The following is an 18,021-nucleotide window of genomic DNA, read 5'->3' on the forward strand; positions in this document are numbered from 1 at the left end:
CACACACTCAAAGACTTGTCAAACTTCTTTGATTCAAGGTGGATTTATTCTTTTGTGTGTTAAATACAATTATTTTTATTATTTAAAGAAATATAAATATTTTTTTTCAAATAAAAAATAAATGATGAAGTAAATATTGTTATTCTGTACTTGGTGACATTTTTTTAAAATAAAATATATGATAAAATAAGTATTCATAAAAATATTTTAAAATTTTTAAAAGTTATATAAAAATTTAATTTATAAAGTAAAAGAGTATTATGGTGAGACGAAATCTAACGAAAAAAATTCATTATTAGACGGACGTTAAAATTAATAAAAAAAATTAATTTTTAAATAATAAAAATATTATTTATAATTATGATAAATTTAAAGAAAAATTATTGTAATATAATTATTTTTTTAATGAATTTGAGAAATATTAAATTAAAGAAATAATAAATGAATAGTGGGAATGCGACGAAAGATACTCATCCCGCGAAATCTCCTCCGATTCCCAAACAGACCCCTCCACTTACTTGATCGATCGCTTACTCACAAGAATTTCAATGTCAGTCCCACCGTCGTCGCTTGACTTCGGTTCGGATTCCGATGACTTCCAAGCTATCGTCGCTCAGCAACGCCGCGAAATCATGGCCGCCAAAGCTCTCGACTCCGACCTCGACTTCGCCTTCAATCTCCAGCTCCAAGAAGCCATCTCGGCCTCTCTTACCCTCCCCCACCAACCATCTCTGTCCTCCACCGTTGTGTCTGAGTCCAAGAAGAATAAAGACGTCTCGAACTTCCCCGACCTACTTTCCTATGAAATGCTTAAACTCGAGCAGGAACTAAAAGACAAGGCCGTTTCTGAAACGGAGTTCAAGAAATTAAAGAATGATCTCCACCGTCGTATCCATGATCATAAAGTGGCACTTGAAATTTCGAGAATGCCGGAGGAAGAGTGGGAGGACTGGGGGGATAATTTTGAGCGTCCATTCGGGGAGGGTAGCTCGGAAGGGGTGAATGACGAGATTTTTAGGGTTTATTTTAAAGGTTTGGTGGAAAAGCAGTTGCCAGAGGGCACTCTTTTGAGTGGAATTGGCGTCGCGGTATGCGACTCGAGGGATGAAGTACTATTTGAGTTGCGAAAGCCATTGGTGGGCAATGGGTCGAGCCGGCAGCGCGCGGAAATGAGGGCTCTGGTCGAGGGTCTTAATGCTGCATTGGAACTTGAATTGAAGAGGGTTACCTTCTATTGCGATTACTACACTATTTTCAAATTCGTGAGTTCCATTTTCATTTTACTTCGGGCTCTATTTCTAAGTTTTCAATTGCGTTCTCGTAAGTGTTATTTCACACGAATGATTCTTTTGTCTGTGTTCTTATGTTAAAAATTGAGTTTTAAATAAAATGAAGTAGAATGTAGCATCTGTCAGTGACCTAGTTGACTGTAATCTTGAAAAAAGTTATGGCAATTGATGGAAAAAGTCGAGAATTGCAAGCTTATTTAGTGTTGACGAATACTGCTTGTGGATGAAATATCGTTCACAGATGTTTTCTTGTTATAATTTGATCTTACCTACTGTTGCTAAAGCATGTGTTTAGGTTCAACCTGTTACAGTTTGATATTACAGACATTAGAGGATTATGTTTCCATGGCATCTCCTGAATATCCCGACTTGGTTTGGCGTAAAATTGATTGCTGGGAGTGAGGATACGAACCAGAGGGTTAACTTTGAGGGATCTATTAATAGTGTTTCCACCTATCCCTAACCCCACCCGCACTCCACCAGCCCACTTTTACAAACATATGTGTGAGACTTCCCCAGAATGCATGCTCCTGTATTGGTGTGAGTTTGGATATAGTATTTGCTGTACTAGAGCAGGAAGTTTTGTGAATTCTACAATAGCATGATCTGTAACTCATCTGAAGTTATCTGTTACTGAGTTGAAAGGATTGCCTTTTGAGGAAATGTGAAAGGAGGAATACTGGATGAGAGGCTTCATCTATTGTATAATGAAATGGAAAGTGAGATTCTTGTTTAGCTGGACAGAATTTGTTGAGGATGGAAATTTGGTTGACAAGTGAATTTTGATTAGCTGTATTATGTGATATGTCGCTAGCTTCCAAAAATGTTAAAGTTTGCGAAACTCTTGGAGATGGTGTTGGTATGTGTAATTTTTGCTACTTCATTAAACAAAGTGGGACGAGAAATAGTTTTGTTCTATGAAAGGATGGAAACTTGGTGTTTTATATGTCCAAATGAATGTCCAAAAAATGTGATATTAATGACCTAGGTGATTAGGTTGTCTGAAGAGATAATTTAGTCAGTATCAAGTGAATGGGGTTAAATGGCGTCAATTGTTAATGAGACTGGACAGTGATGTGAATTTATATCTTAGTTCTCAAAAAGATTCCGAAATAATGCAGTGTTTGGATTAGCTTTTGGCTGTCTCCAAATGTTGGGTTGTCTACTCAACTCTGTATATGTCTATTTAGACCGGTATATGCCTACTGTATTGAACTAGAATTGATATCTTGCGTTGCGACACACACACAATAGAATTCCAAATTCCAAAACAAAACCACACATACAATAGAATCTCCAAAGCAAACTCCTATCCTGCATTCTCTCTTTATTTTACAAAACAATCACAAACATCCAAAAACTAGATCCCAACATACCCAAAATGTAATTATCTTTGCCTTAAAAGGTCATATATTTTTCTCATATGGCAATCAATAATGATACAGGTTGCCTCAGAAGGTTTCTTTATATATCTTTTAATGACTGTGGGTAATAGAGATCTGGACATCTGGTGACTGAGATTTCTCCCTGACTTCCTGTTTATTCTATTTCCTGTTTCCTCTTTTCTTGTTGTTGAAAGATATTTGGGTGCTTTCATTTTAGAGCATGCAAAGTGTATGAGGTTGACCTCCTTCTCCCCAAACTAAAACCTTGATCTTTGGTTATTGTGTATGGAGTTGGCAGAAGCTATTTAGGGGGCAGATTGGTATGAGAAAATGATAAATGAACATTGTATTTATGTCGGTCCTTTTTAATTTTCAAAGGATGTTCCACTTTGACTCTTGCTTGATTTATAGCACAAATAGTGCATGCGAACAACCTCCTCCTCGCCAAACCAAAATCAACGGTGGGGTTAAGAAATCATCAAAATTCACATGCACAAGCAAGAATATGGTCTAGAGTGGCTTGATTTAGATAGCCTTCTTTCTACACTGGCAGAGGATATGTTCCTTTAATGATCAATGATCATATGACAAAATAATTTTGCGGTAATATTGTTTCATAATTCTCAAAGGTGCACTTGGTCAAAAGTGTATTCTGATTGCAGGTTACTGGCCAGTGGTCAACAAGACGTAGAAAAGTATCAGCATTGATCAGTCAAGTTTCTCACCTTCAAGAAAAATTTACTTACTGTCAACCGTCTCTTGTGGCTAGAAAGGACATCAAGTTTGCATTTAAATTAGCAAGAGAAGCAATAATCTCTCAAGTTTGCAAGGCCGCAGAGTCGAGTGATTCTAGGAATTCATATGAGACATGTGTAATTTGTTTAGAGGACACAAATATCAGCCAAATCTTTCCTATTGATGATTGTATGCACCGTTACTGCTTTTCTTGCATGAAACAACATGTGGAAGTGAAGCTACTCCATGGAATGTTGCCCACTTGTCCGCATGAAGGCTGTAAAACTAAACTGAAGATTGATAGCTGTAGCAAATTCTTGACTCCTAGATTGATAGAGATTATGAGTCAGCGTATCAAGGAGGCTTCAATTCCGGTTACAGAGAAAGTTTACTGCCCTTATCCAAAATGTTCGGCTTTGATGTCTAAGAGCGAGGTTTTGGAGTATTCAAAGAGCGCACTAGAGGGAGCAGCAAGATCTGGAGCCAGAAACTGTATGAAATGCAACGGTTGCTTCTGCATTGATTGCAAAGTACCCTGGCACAACAACATGACTTGTTCTGATTATAAGAGGAGAAATCCTTATCCCCATCCAGAAGAGGCAAAGTTAAAGAATTTGGCAGCAACAAATATGTGGCGTCAATGTGTGAAGTGCAACCATATGATTGAACTTGCTGCGGGGTGCTACCACATGACTTGCAGGTACCAATCAAATATCAAGTATCTCTGTTCGTTTAATTTCAACATGCAAGAACATAATGAGTCTCAAATGGCTATTTAAGTTATGTATATTGACTATATTATCATAAATTCCCATTAACTAGGACATTCTGGTATACTTTCTTTGATTCTTATAAATTGTTTTTCCTTTGCTTGATTATTATTCTTTGAAGTGCCAATGTTCTATGGAAAGCTTATAGAATTGAAGTCAATGTGTGCTGATCTATGAACTAGTAAATCATGAAAAGAGAAATAGAAGACTACCACTTGATTATTTTCTTGGATTGAATGTAAATCCTTGTTTAATTTCATTTACATGTAAATACTTTTCGGTGTTTAGCAAGACTTGTCTGTGAAAAGCTTCTGGCTTTTTGAGAGGTATTCTCGTTCTTCTTGGCACTTTCTTGTCCGCATCCTGTTTATATGAGTAAGGAAAATTTGTTTTGGTCAATATCCTTTATTGAACTACAGATGTTAATTGTATGAGTTTCTTTCGAGGACACTCAGAACAGGAAAAAGGAAGAGAAATACATCTTTGGTCGAGAAACCTAAATGATATCCTTTTCAGAAATTGAGACTGGAGTCACCCAGGTCCCTAATATTTCACCCTAATCCGGTTTCATAGCAGAGACACAGTAGCTAACTGTTGGTGGCCTAAGTGGTCCTTCAGGCAGGAGAAATTATAGACAAAAAACTCAGAGCTACCTTTTTCTGTTGTACTATGTTAGTATGGAGAAACAATTAAATTGCTGTCATTTATCCTGTTTTGTATTGGCTCTGCTATTGACTTGATGGTTATGGTTGTATGAGAACCATGTTAAATAAAAATCTTTTCGAGCATTGACAAGGACGGTAGATAGATTGAGTGTGTTTTATGAGAGTTCATTTTCATTTTGCTCTTTCTTTGGTATATATATAATTGTGCTTGATTCTATATTTAGGCATTTGCAATGTACCCTTTTTCCTGCAGATGTGGCTATGAATTTTGCTATACTTGTGGAGCTGAGTGGAAAAACAAGAAGGCTACTTGCTACTGTCCACTTTGGGATGAGGAGAACATTGTAGATGGTGAATTTGATGAAGAGGAAGAGGAGGAAGACGATGAGGAATACTATGATTCAGATTCTGATGTATATTGGTAAATAACTACATCTTGGCAGATTACATGTTCTAATCTTAGCAACTTTTACAGTGCTGATCTGAAGGATTATTGAGAAACATCTCTTATAGTGAATGTAAATATGGTGCTAGTTCATAAGGATTGCCTTTACTCTAGTAAGTTGCTTGTAAAGTTGTATTGCTACCCATGTTTTTCACCTTAAACCTCAATGAATGGACCATTTTGAAAATACATCTTAATATTGAATTTTGAATTTTCATTCTGTTCATAAGGATATATTTGCTCCGTCGGTGGCTGTTGTTGAGAATGTGCTTGTAGCTGGCAGCTTATAATTTCATTATGGTTTGGGGCTGAAGTAGAAATGATGCCCAATTGAAGTTTAAACTGTGCCATATTGAAGATGTTAATATGAAATATCTATGAATCAAATATGATCTAGAGTGGATCATGTCTTTACCTTGACTTTTTACTTGTCATATTTATCATTGATTTGTAGAACTCATTTGAATATGTGGTGTAACTCAATATGGATGTTTGTCTTATAATTTATGGAAGTATAGTAAAATTGTACATCTATAATACCTATTTTCGTTAGGTGAATTTTTATTTGTAATTATTTATGGTAGTTTCTGGCATATAGTTGTGTATTTTCTCAATCAATGTATGCCTTTTTCTGTCATGTCGTGAGAAATAGTATCATAATGTTTATGTTTTAGGTTGTGTCTTCTTTTAACTTGATTGTATACTAGCCAGAAAAAAATTAAACCCTTTTGTTTCTATTTGCTTACTTTGCTGATAAAGATTTGCTAAAAAATGCATGTGTAGCGCAATCTCTTGGCGTCATGGAGAAATTTACTGACAAAATACGGATAGTGTTATTTTAATTTCTCATCCACTGTCTTTGTTCTGTAGCATTGTGCTCTTCACACCTGTAGAAATCTCTTATCTTGATCTGCACAACTGTTATCTCCTAGTGATCATTTATTTGCAAAGAATCTGATTCAATAGAATGGGTAGTAACTTTATGCACTCAATCTCATGTGAACTCGATTGATGTGTTCTCGAATAGGGTGTAGCAATGTGTAGGGTATATATTTTCTTGAATATTATTTCCGAATTATACTCATTGAATAGAAAAGGTGTAATTGCATCTAAAATTATTATTTTTGAATTATAACTATTGAATAGAAAGTAGTCGTTGATGGAAATAGAATACAAATAATCTTTTGTTGTTATTTTACTTCCTATATATAGAGTGAGGTTGACATTATTGATTCATTGTTGCATCTGTTTCTTAAAAATATGTCTAACAAGTACTTCATCTAGTGTGTTAAGACATTTCCAAAAAATAGATACAATAATTTTTTACACCTCATCCCATACGTAAGAAGTAAAAATTTGACATACTAATTGAAGAAGGTTAATTGTAAATGGAGAATTTTCGAAAAAGGTGTAAATATAATTTTTAAATTTTTCTTAAAGAAAATATAATTATGTATGTTTAAACGGAATCTAAATGTAATTAGTCCTATTGCCCTTAACCTCCTTTTGCGCCTCACTCGTATATTGCTATATGTATTCATTTTCACGCCAACAAAAAAAAAAAAAGACATTTATGTCCATTTACATAAATTAGTTGGGTCTTTAATCTAGATTGATAGATTCGACAGTTCACATTTCCTAACATTAATTAATAACTGTTAAAAAAGCCAACGGATATCGCTCTTAATTTAAATTCATGCTTCGTAGTTAGTTTATTCCAATAATTTGTGGCAAACTCTATGTATGTACAATTTTTATAAATATTATTTAAAATAAATTATTTATTCAATAATATATAAATAATAAGTTGATATTAAATTTATAAAAAAATAATAACAAAAAAACAAGAAAGAAATAACTATTGAAAGATAATGGGGAGGGGGAAGTTAGATGGTGGAGGAAGATTAAAAAATAAATTAATCTATTAAATTAAATATTAAAATTGACATACCAAAGAATATCAATTCACCCCTTTTTAATTATATATAGTACTAATATTTGTGAACACATATTATATATGTGCAAATTTTACAAATACTATTTAAAATAAAATATTTTTAAAAGTATTTATTGTTTAATATTTAATATTAAATTTATTATAATATAGTGTCAAAAAAAGATGCATGTAAATAAAAAGAAGTAAGTAAATATCAAAAGATAATGGGGGAAGTGGAAAGTTATAAAATGAATAAAAGAAATAGATTAAATGTTAAAAAATATGCAGACCAAAAAAGGGAGAAGAGACACCAAAAAAGTTGTCTCTCTTAATAATAGGGTACGGATAGATATACTTATATAATAAACATTTTTAAAATATATATTTACATTTTTTATATACTTAAATATATAAAATACAAATATATACATTTAATATGTTTTTATCTGATACAAATAATAAAAAAATATGTAGATGGTTGGATTAAAAAGAAGATCAGGACTATTGATTTGAAAAGGTGTAAAATTAATTTAATGAGTAAGGGAGTTTAAGATATTTCCTATCGAATCTCTTGATAAACACATGCAAGGAATCTATGAGCATTTTTGGTCAAAAATAAAGGAGTCTTTTGTTTTTATTTTAGGGTTAAATACACCTTACACTATTGAATTATGCATAAAGTTCATTTATACCTCTAAACTATAAAACATAACAAAATGACCCCTCATGATATACATTAACTTTTTTATGACAAAAATGCCCTTATTATTTGCACTCCTAAAATATCTCTATTACTATCTTCTCCTAAATATAATCTGAATTATTATAATTTTTTTGTAAAAAATAAGTACTACTCAAGGTTTATAATTTTTGTACTAAATGTAGAATTTATATAAACTTTATAAATTTACAAATCTTATATTTTTACACAATTGGTAAAATATTTACATAATTTTTCATATGTTGTTAAATGTATTGAACTTTTTTTTAAAAAAAATTATCAATAGAAATTTAATATATTACATCAAACATATATTTACTGTAAAATATGCAAATTTATAATATAGTTAATTTATAATATTTTATATTTTTAAGTCATGATATGATATATTTTAATTATGTGGACATGTAATTGAATAAAATATTCTTAAGTTATATAGCATACTTTCCTTTATATTATATGCATTATGTATTTACGCATATTTATATGTAGTTTTTAACATAATTTATTTACTTTGTAAAGTATACTTGCATATATTGAGCTTATTATTTTTTCTGTCTCATAATTTATAAAAAAATTATAAATTATAAATATTATTTTTAAAATTAAATGTGAGTAAATTTTTAAATCACTAAAAATAGTTTGGACAAGATATTTTAATAAAATATATTTTAGAAAGTAGAATAAAAATATATAATGATAAGTGAGAAGGCATTTTTATCTTATCAATTACCTTTCATATTTTAAAAATGTAAATAAAATGAAATACATAGTTCAAAGTGCAAAGTATATTTCACCCTATTTTTTATTTCAAAGGGAATTAATCGCATTTAACCCATTTCCACCTTTTTAGTCCAAAAATGCCCCTTTTTTAAGTGTTTCAAAGATAAAGATTATTTCTTCAACACTCAAGAATAGATCGCTCATTTGAATCCAAAAAGTGAGAAAGCAATTTTTCTAAGCAGTTGCAAACGCCAAGTCCCATTATTTAATAACGAGCATTGCCATGACAATTGTATCACTAACCCGCTGATGCCGACAGCAAGGCCTGTCACTGTATTCGTTGCATGTGTTTATCGAGAGAGAGAGAGAGTTGATCGGGCCAAAAAATCATCCTGATAAACTCCAGTAATTCTTTCCCTCGCCATTGATCCTGTTTCAGTCTGAATAACCCAGCAATAAGCACAACTATTGCCACACACCAGCATCTAGAAAATGATTATAGCAGTGAATGGTTTTTCTCCATCCGCAGACGCCTTGATTTACACTCATGTTTCCCGCCTCAGTTTTGCTCATCATCAACGTGATTCTCTTCATCCTGGGTACAATCGCAGGTTTCCTGCTGTGCTCCCAATTCTGTTCCACAGGCATAGCAAAACTGATATCCACATCTGCAGAGTCATTTTATGTGAAATTAGATAAGGTAAAAACATGGAGCGAAAATTAACGGCCAGAAGGACAGGAAGGAGGAGAAAAGAAGGTAAAATCCTTTTGAATCCACTATTCCGAATATGAGGACAATATTGAACTGAGAAGGACAATCCATGACACACTAAACTCCAATAAAGGAGAACATAATATCGCTATTCAGACAACTGAAGGAAGCTAATGAAGTAATCACCGAGCTTCATAACTACATAAGAACATCACAAGTAACATATTAATAGGTGTGCGGATCAAAAATTACTGAAATGAAACAGGAATGCAGCACTTGAAGGTATAAGTTCCTCTCGTCTTCTCCATAATCACATCAGTAAAGGAACACAGCAAAACTACTTGAAGTAATTGTCCTTGCAGAAGTGCAATCCTTAATGAGATATCTGAAATACATTTTCAACTCCAATATCAATCTACCACAACTTACACGTTGCTGGTCCGCAGATTTAGGTTCATTTTACGCATGCAAGGCCAAGCCTATCACTGAATGTGTTCTTGCCCAAACTCTCGCTAATTCTGTAAAACCTGTATTCTTCATTACTGAATGATACATCCATTCATGGATGAAAACGACTTATGTTTAAAAGTCATCAAAGAAAGAAAATTTTGTAACTAATAAGAAATCATTATAACATCAATTGCCGAACCCTGAATTGTTCATGCCCTCAAAGATTTGAATTTTTCAAGTGTGACAAATCAGTTGCCAATTGCAACAAAAAACCCAACAATTGTTCCAGGACAGATCAATTCAGATCCATTGCACCTGATAAATCCATCAGACTGCAAACTAAAAGCACTATATAAGCAACTGAAATAGTAAGCAGCGAGCCATTTGGCCTTTTTCCCTAAAATGAGAAAAGAATTGAAAAGAGAAAATGGCTAAGTGCCACTTCAACTTGGCAAGTGAATTAGACATAACTTTGAGACTTAAGTGAACTTCCAACTTTCAGTGATTAATCTTGGTCATATTTCATTGTTGTTATTTCATGCAATCGAGGTAGTCTGATTTAAGTTCCTAATTAACAGTCAAATTCAAATTCTCCTTATGGGTTCAGTAGGATATAACCCGAAAAATTGAAGATCTAAAATATTTGTCATGTTAATAAATAAATATATATCCACATTGCCAACATGGTTTTGGATGCATAAACGGAAGATCAATAGGTCCACTTTAGAAAGACCCAGGGATGTGTATTCAAGCCATCTCTACTGAGCCATATTAGAAGTTTAGGCAGACAAAAAAGTATCAAATGTTAAGGAGCAAGCCTGTTCAATATTAAGGGGCATGTTTGTCCAGCCCCTACCGTCTATGGTTCCTCAACAAGTCAAACAAATCAAAATTTCAAGTAGAATAATACCTGCAATAAATGTGGTTGCATCCTTCAGCAAGTGAAACCATATGATTGCAGTTTGAACACTGACGCCAGAGATTCTGAGCAGCCAAAGACTTTAGTTTGTTGTATTCATCGAATGGGTAGGGATTTAGCCTTTTAAAATCATCACAACTCATATTACTATGCCAGGGGACTTTACAATTGATGCAAAACATGCCATTGCATCTGGGGCACTTTTTCTCAATTTCAAGCTCATCATTTGTATTATCCATTGATCCTTGAAGCTCAGTTATAGAAAACAAAGTAGAACACCTTGGATATGGGCAATAAATCCTCTCTGCTGGGGGAATAGATGCTTCCTTCACGCGTAGGCTCATTATGTCAAATAATTCAGGAGTCAAAAACTTTTGGCAGCTGTCAGGTTTCAGATCGGAATTGCATTTATCATACGGGCATTTGGGTAGAATCCCCTGAAGCAACTTAATCTGGACGTGTTTTGACATACATGAAAAGCAGTAGCAATGTTGACAACCGCTAATTAGGTACATTTGATCCACATATGTATCTTCCAAGCAAATAGTACAGCACTCAGTCGTATTCTCTGCATTGCTATTTCCTGCCGAACGATTGACCTGTAAAGCAATTGCCTTCCTCGAGAGTTCAAAAGCAAACTTAATCTCCCCACTGGGCGCAAGATATACATGAGGTTGATTAAGTTTTCTCTGGAGAAGATTTATCTGGCCAAGTAATGCAGCAACATTTGTCGCAACTGGTGGATTTAGGCCAACAATCTGCACCTAGAATAACCAATTATATCACAACGAAATTCAGTCTCCATGCCTGAAGAAGTACATCAAGATTGAGTGCACAAAGAGGCAGGAACATTTTGCTATATAATAATCATGCGTGAACCCCTCACTTTAACAACTTATCTATTTATAATTTGCTCGAGGAAGCTCCTCTAGTAGTTCAACCCAACAAAGTAGGAAATCTGAACGAGAGGGAAAGAAATCAACAGACAACAAAAGCATCTCTACTCTTGTCACTCAACATCTCAATTGCAATTTAACTTGCTTTCAAGCTGTACAACTACCCAAGAAAGCTCCTTACAAGAACAGAGAAAACATTGACCAATTTAGTTTCGCTCATAAGTCACTCATTTGTTCAATAGCCTATTTACATGTCAACTTCTGTCTATTAAACTCCAAATCTTCTTGGCCCTTTTTCTATATAGAGCACATCCGATAATAAGGGGATAAAACTTAAAACAAGAAGCTAATACCAATAGGCATGTATGAGGAATTTCAACCTATAACTATAAGCAAACAGAAAATGAAGCCTATTAATGATACAAAAAAGCAAGAAAAATATAATGCTTTCTGGAAATATATGGATTAGTTTTACACGAAATCCCTGCTTCCCTTCTACTTTTAGCTGCTATGTAATACATATGTTGTTTTTCTACTTTGCTGTTGATAGGTAGTACATGTGTTGTTTTCCCCAGGCGTTTCGAAAATGAAACCTAAATCTCAAGCTTTATCCAGCACAAAAAGATAGTACAAACAGCATGCATAAATTAACGACGCAGCCAAGAAACAAGACCAGCTACTCAAACAAAATATACTCCTTGGTGTCATTATCGTGACTGACATATTCATAGAGTATAGGATTATCTGTAACAATAACAGTCTTCCCCAAATCCAGCGTTACGGCAACATCAAGCCCTTCAGTCAGAGCTTTCAACTCAATTAAATCTTCATTCATTTCGTGCTCTCTCCCACTGAAACCCTTACTCAGCTCAAACACCAACCCATCATTCCCATCGACTACGGCGACGCCAATAGCACCCACCATCCCCTCCACCAAACCCTTGACATAAAGCCTAAACCAGCCTCGGTCCTTGAGCGAGGCGCCCTTCCTGTACGGCCTGTTACAACAATCCCCCATCTCGACCCAATCCTCCTCCGAGAGTTTCAGAATCTCACAGGCGAGCGTCCGATCATGGATCTGACGGCTGATATCAAGCCGCCAACGCTTCATCTCCACCTCGGCGTTGTACTCGTCCAGGACCTCCTTCTCGTACTTGTAGAGATGGTCGTTCTGAAGGAGATTCGAGAGAGCGGCGCCGAAGACGGCATCGTAGGGGAGAGAACTGGCGGTTGGCGACGTAACGGCGTCGACGTTGTCGAGAAGGGACGCCGTGAGGGCTTCCTCCACCTGGAGCTCGAAGGCTACGTCGAAGTCTTCTTCCATCAGTTTTCAGTTTTCACCTTCCGTTTTGGCGCCAAAGCAAAATGCCTCCGTTTTAAACCGATATTTTCTATTTTCTACTGATGCGGCGGTTGCGGAAGGAATTTAAGAACGGTTGCGTGAAGTCTTTGCAGTTTCCTACGCCAACAAATTGCGTTTACCTCCCCTGAACTTTCGATAATTACGGTATTCTCCCCTAACGTTTTATTAATTGTGTAGTATGACATAGTTTAAGGGAAAATTGCATAACAGCCTCCTGTATACCCAGAAACTTGCTAAAAACCTACTTATATTATTAAATAGCTCAGAAAAAATTCTCCATAATAAAAAACTCTGCAAAAAAAAAAAAAAATGGAAAAATCAATGTGAATGGAATAACTTTTGACTTGTTTGAATAGACATAAGCGTTTTGTCCCGTCCAATCCAATTATATCTTTTTTTCATAATTATTTACCTATTAAACAAGAAAAATAAATACAATAACTGTTCATCTTCCCCAACCCACCCACCCAACCTCTCTCCAACTGCCCTCCACGCTTCCCTAATCTTCCGCCCATCGCCGCCTGAAAGTCACCGTTCGTCAGTCGCTCGCCAGTTAGCCTTCTGCTCCGCCGCAATTTCCCTTTTCCCTCCCTTCTCCGCCCATGCCCTGATAACTAATTACAAAGTAATTAAAAAACATAACAAAAATAGAAATGATGTCATAACCTTTTTGTAATCTTCATATTTAAAAAATGATAATTCGCAACGAGTTTCTTAAAATTTAGTATGATTTTAGCGATCTTCTAATAATTAACACGAACTATTAATTTTTATTATTTTTTATAGTAAATTTATTAAAATATTTTTATGTGTTATGAATTATAATTTTATTTATTTTTAAAATTTGTTGAACAATAAAATTAATGAATATTTTTTTTACAAATTTTTGAATGTTTTCGTCAATTGCATTTGATTTTTTATAAAATTTAAATTTTTCAAAAAATCATAATAAAAGAAAAGTAATTTATACCTTATCCAAAAATTATATAATTTGTCGAATATAAAAAAAATATTTATAATTTTTAAATAATAAAAAAATATTTATAATTATGTCAAATTTAAAAAAATAATTATAATTTATGGTTAAATAAAACATATATAAATGACTAAAATATAAAAGAAAAAGAATACTTAAATATTTAATAAAACATATATATATACTATATATACACACACATAGCAACAGACTCGCAACCCTCCGGCTGATAAGACTATTCTGCTGTCACTCACAAATTCGCAGTCGCCTTTCAGATCGGTTCATTCATCCATCAATCCAATTGGAGAGTAAAGAGATAAAAATGAGCGGAGCGGGGAAGAAGGTAGTTGACGTCGCATTCAAGGCGGGGAGGACCATCGACTGGGAAGGTATGGCGAAGCTGTTGGTCTCCGACGAGGCTCGCAAGGAGTTCGCGACCCTCCGCCGCGCCTTCGACGAAGTCAACACTCAGCTGCAGACCAAGTTCAGCCAGGTCAAAACTTTTATGTTTGGTTCTTTGTATTTATCATTAAATGGTTCTTTTGTGTCTTGCATTTTACACGCTTTGTGATTTATCTGGGTTTTGTTTTCTGATGGGAGTACCAGACCAGATCTGTTGATTTTTGCTGTTCCTTTTTGTTTTTTGTGGTTGATCTTGCTTGGTGATTTGAGTGATTTTAGTTTTTGTTATTTTTCGATTTTTAGATTAGGTTGAACCAAAGAAAAAGAAGGGGAAAATAAAGAAAAAAGATTTGAGTAGAAACCTTTGAAAAGTTTCATCCATTTCTACAGATCGGACCAAACGGTGTCCAAACATTAATGTTTGGGATTTGAATCGGAAAATGTGCAATAAGTAAGGAGAGAAAGATAAACAGAGCGTTACAATTTGATAGGACATGGAGAGGGGGGTGGGGTGGAGTTAAACCAGGCATTGGAAGAAACCAATGGTAGCAATCAAATTATAAATGTAAAAAGTTGGGAAATAGAGTTGTGTATCTGCCTTTTGAGAAGAAAATGAAAATTGTATTAATTGCTTCACAAGATTCTGCTGATGGGCTAGGGATGCACATGACTAATGATTTGTATGTCTGCTTGAGTCGTGAACTGACGACAAATGCCGTCCTTCTCGTTGAAGTGAAAATAACCTTTTCTATCTCCTGCTAGGTCATGCATTCCATTGTCTTATTTTTACTTAGTCACCTTCTCCATCAGGGTGGTCAATGTTTCGATCAGTTGAAATAACATATCTTTGATATTAGTTGTATAATTTTCCATTGAAGCTGAGATTTTGTTTCTTGCAATTCTTAGCCCCTGATTCTGCTGGTCAGTAGTTATCAATATAATTTTATTTGGTTGATATATTTTGCAAGTTTGTGGTCTGTCTTTCCTAAAACTGTTAAAGAGAATTGTAGTGTATTCATCCTATCTTATGAAGTTCTTTGGCATGTAAAGGGTTTTAGAAAAAGACAAACTTTTTATGTGTTGCATCTTGTAGTAGTACGTTGTAACCTTATTGTAGTGATTCAACCAAGTATATAATATAATTCCCATGTCTACCTTAATTCTTGTATAGGTTCTTCTGCATAAATTGATTAATGTAATTTTTGCTTAAAGACCATTAACTTTGAATCTGGTCTCTCATTTAAAATTCCACAATATTTTGTCTAAGACTCTAATCAATTTTCTATTGCCAATTTACTACTTAATGTGCCTCCAGCTGTCTTTTCATCCATCATGAGTATTAAATAGAATGGGTTGGAGAAATATTTGCTCAAATGCTTTGATGGCAGAGATGATGTGGGAATTAATGGAAGTGTAAGGATACAAAACCTCATTGCTTAGGTTTGGGAAACCCTGTTTGCATTTGTAAGCTTGACCAAATGTGAATGATAGTAAGTGGAGCTTCCAACCAAAGGTGGATGAAACAAACACATCTGTGGACTTTCACATAGTAGAAAATGAAAGGTGGGCTGTGGAAACCACAGTTATTAAAGGTGCTCCGCATGGCGCAAGGAGCGCGAGGCACAAGCCCAGCACCATTTTCTGAAAATGGCTCTGGGCTTTGCCATGGCGGCTACAGGGGTGGGGTATGCTCATGAAGGCGGCGTCGCGCAAGGGTTCTGGTGACGAAACCAATCTGAGACTTCAGCGGTGGCGGCTGCTGCGCAAAATTTTCACTCAAGGAGAAAAGAAAAAAAAAAGAAAAAGAAAAGAAAAAGTGAATAAAAATTTAAAAGAGAGTAACAGAAAAATGTAGGGTTTGTTTAAACCTTTTAACTTTTTTTTTTTAAGAAAATGGTTATAGAATAATGTAAAAGAAAAATATTTAAAAAACAAAAGAAGAAAAAATCTCTTACTAGTTGTTTTTACACAATTATTTTATGATATAATGATTAATATAATTTCTAGTATTTATATTTAATTGTTTATGTAATATTGAAGTTAAAAGATATTAATTTATGGATGCATAATTTATTTATGCAAATCTGCGCCATACTCTAAAAAGGTGCGCGCCATGGCTCCAGGGTACCTTTGTGCCGTGACACGCTGTGCACCTTGAGCAACTATGGTGGAAACATAAAAAAACATGATCCGAGGGCATTTATAATGCAACACAATTGTCTATTTTTGTTCCATTATAAACAAAGAAAAGCAGGAGCTTGTTGTCTTCAAAATGTGGCCTCTAGTGGTCCTCATTCCCATACAATCTGCCAGCACTAGTTTAACAAAATCTAAGTACCCGTAGAAGGAAAGAAAATTCATAAAGATAGTTGCAAGGGAGTGGGATGTTGTGGTTTGCTGTGTGTACGTCATGCTTGGCAGAAGATGTTTCACCCTCTTTGTTGCTTGAAATGTCTGTAAATCCTCTATGTTATCTTATCCTTGGGACTATCAGTACCAATGAGAACATGTGGTTCCTTGATATTAAAACTAAGTTAAAAAACATTTACAGGAGTTTGAATTATTCCTCTCATTATCTATATGCAGGAACCAGAACCCATAGACTGGGAGTATTACAGAAAAGGGATTGGATCTCGTTTAGTTGATATGTACAAGCAAGCTTATGATGGTATGTATAGGTGCTACTTTTTGTTTATGTTCTATCTTTCTCGGCCTTCTGTTTATCCTATTTACATTTCTCTTTAACATTTAAGGCTATATTGATGTTTAGCGTCCTAGTTGGATGCTTTGTTTCTCCTGCTTCTGTATTCTTCATGTAATATCCTTGCTTGAGTGTTAGAAAAAATATTCGAACCCATGTGCAGTGCAGAAGTGGGAAACTTAGATAGCAAGCACATATATAGTTCTGTCATTTAATGACATTTCCAACTGTTGTTTTGCTGCTCAGAACAGGTGATCTTGGGGTTTTGAAGTATCTTAGATGTATATTTCTTATATTGATGTGTAAAGAAGATTTTAAGCTTGATATATGATGTAATTCATAGGTCAATCTCTTCTTTAACTAAACTTAAAACAGTCAATATGTCCAAGGCCAAAGCCAATGCAAACAAGGATGTAACTTTACTTTGCAGACTTATGGGTAACAAAGGAGAGGGAAGGGAAGAGAAGAGAAGAAATAAGCTATGTTCATGTTCGAATGACTAGGAGCAAAGTAAGTTAGTGCTAGACTGAGTAGATGCTCGTGTGTAGGAGTGAAGTAAGTTGATGATCTCTAAATTGAAAGATGCTACATAAAACACTATTACCCTCTCTTTCATGTCCATTATCAAAGATCCCATGCAAGTTTCTGAACTTGTTACTCTTTTACTTTGAGTTGCAATGCAATTATCTGAGTTCATTATCTATTTAATTTTGTGCAGAAGTTAAAATCCCAAAGTATGTTGACAATGTCACTCCTCAATACAAACCCAAGTTCGATGCCCTGGTGAGATAATGATGAATCTGCCTATGTTTACCTTACCTTTTCCTAGAATTTGTAAATTTGTATTTCTTTCTTGTTTATAAAGCTTAAGAGAGCTTTTCTTTGGTGATCTAGCTTTGGCAGCTGATTAGTTCGAGATGTGTAATTATACAT

General features: G+C 34.5%; 3 protein-coding genes across 4 annotated transcripts in view; 2 read left to right on the forward strand and 1 right to left on the reverse strand.

Annotated features, from left to right (window-relative positions):
- On the forward strand, positions 468–5,476 carry LOC105170690. The gene is made up of 3 exons (XM_011091565.2): positions 468–1,262; positions 3,337–4,109; positions 5,098–5,476. Exons 1-3 carry the CDS (start codon positions 549–551, stop codon positions 5,267–5,269), a joined length of 1,659 nt encoding a protein of 552 aa, XP_011089867.1. The 5' UTR covers positions 468–548; the 3' UTR covers positions 5,270–5,476.
- On the reverse strand, positions 9,196–13,117 carry LOC105170691. Of its 2 annotated transcripts, none has more exons than XM_011091567.2 (3): positions 12,368–13,117; positions 10,742–11,508; positions 9,196–9,337 (listed from the first exon to the last, which is right to left on the reverse strand). In XM_011091567.2, exons 1-3 carry the CDS (start codon positions 12,968–12,970, stop codon positions 9,229–9,231), a joined length of 1,479 nt encoding a protein of 492 aa, XP_011089869.1. In that variant the 5' UTR covers positions 12,971–13,117; the 3' UTR covers positions 9,196–9,228. The 2 variants fall into 2 exon arrangements, with proteins under 2 accessions (XP_011089869.1, XP_011089868.1); XM_011091566.2 differs by having other exon boundaries at positions 10,742–11,514; positions 12,368–13,114.
- Positions 14,189–18,021, forward strand: part of LOC105170692 (ATP synthase subunit d, mitochondrial) — a 4,851-nt gene continuing 1,018 nt past the window's right edge. Inside the window, exons 1-3 of the mRNA XM_011091569.2 lie at positions 14,189–14,478; positions 16,974–17,055; positions 17,807–17,871. Coding sequence (XP_011089871.1) covers positions 14,308–14,478; positions 16,974–17,055; positions 17,807–17,871 — 318 coding nt within the window. The 5' untranslated portion in view covers positions 14,189–14,307. The remainder of the gene's footprint in view (positions 14,479–16,973; positions 17,056–17,806; positions 17,872–18,021) is intronic.

This window comes from Sesamum indicum, linkage group LG9 (genome assembly GCF_000512975.1).
Source record: "Sesamum indicum cultivar Zhongzhi No. 13 linkage group LG9, S_indicum_v1.0, whole genome shotgun sequence".
NCBI lineage: Eukaryota > Viridiplantae > Streptophyta > Magnoliopsida > Lamiales > Pedaliaceae > Sesamum > Sesamum indicum.

Excerpts from the sequence above, each read along its gene's own strand:
- LOC105170690 (XM_011091565.2), top strand. The coding sequence starts at position 549 with ATGTCAGTCCCACCGTCGTCGCTTGACTTCGGTTCGGATTCCGATGAC. Across the intron at positions 1,263-3,336 it reads ACTACACTATTTTCAAATTC|GTTACTGGCCAGTGGTCAAC; the intron begins GTGAGTTCCATT and ends TTCTGATTGCAG. Across the intron at positions 4,110-5,097 it reads TGCTACCACATGACTTGCAG|ATGTGGCTATGAATTTTGCT; the intron begins GTACCAATCAAA and ends TTTTTCCTGCAG.
- LOC105170691 (XM_011091566.2), bottom strand. The coding sequence starts at position 12,970 with ATGGAAGAAGACTTCGACGTAGCCTTCGAGCTCCAGGTGGAGGAAGCC. Across the intron at positions 11,515-12,367 it reads ATCCTATACTCTATGAATAT|GTGCAGATTGTTGGCCTAAA; the intron begins GTCAGTCACGAT and ends TGGTTATTCTAG. Across the intron at positions 9,338-10,741 it reads TGCAACCACATTTATTGCAG|ATGTGGATATCAGTTTTGCT; the intron begins GTATTATTCTAC and ends ATGACTCTGCAG.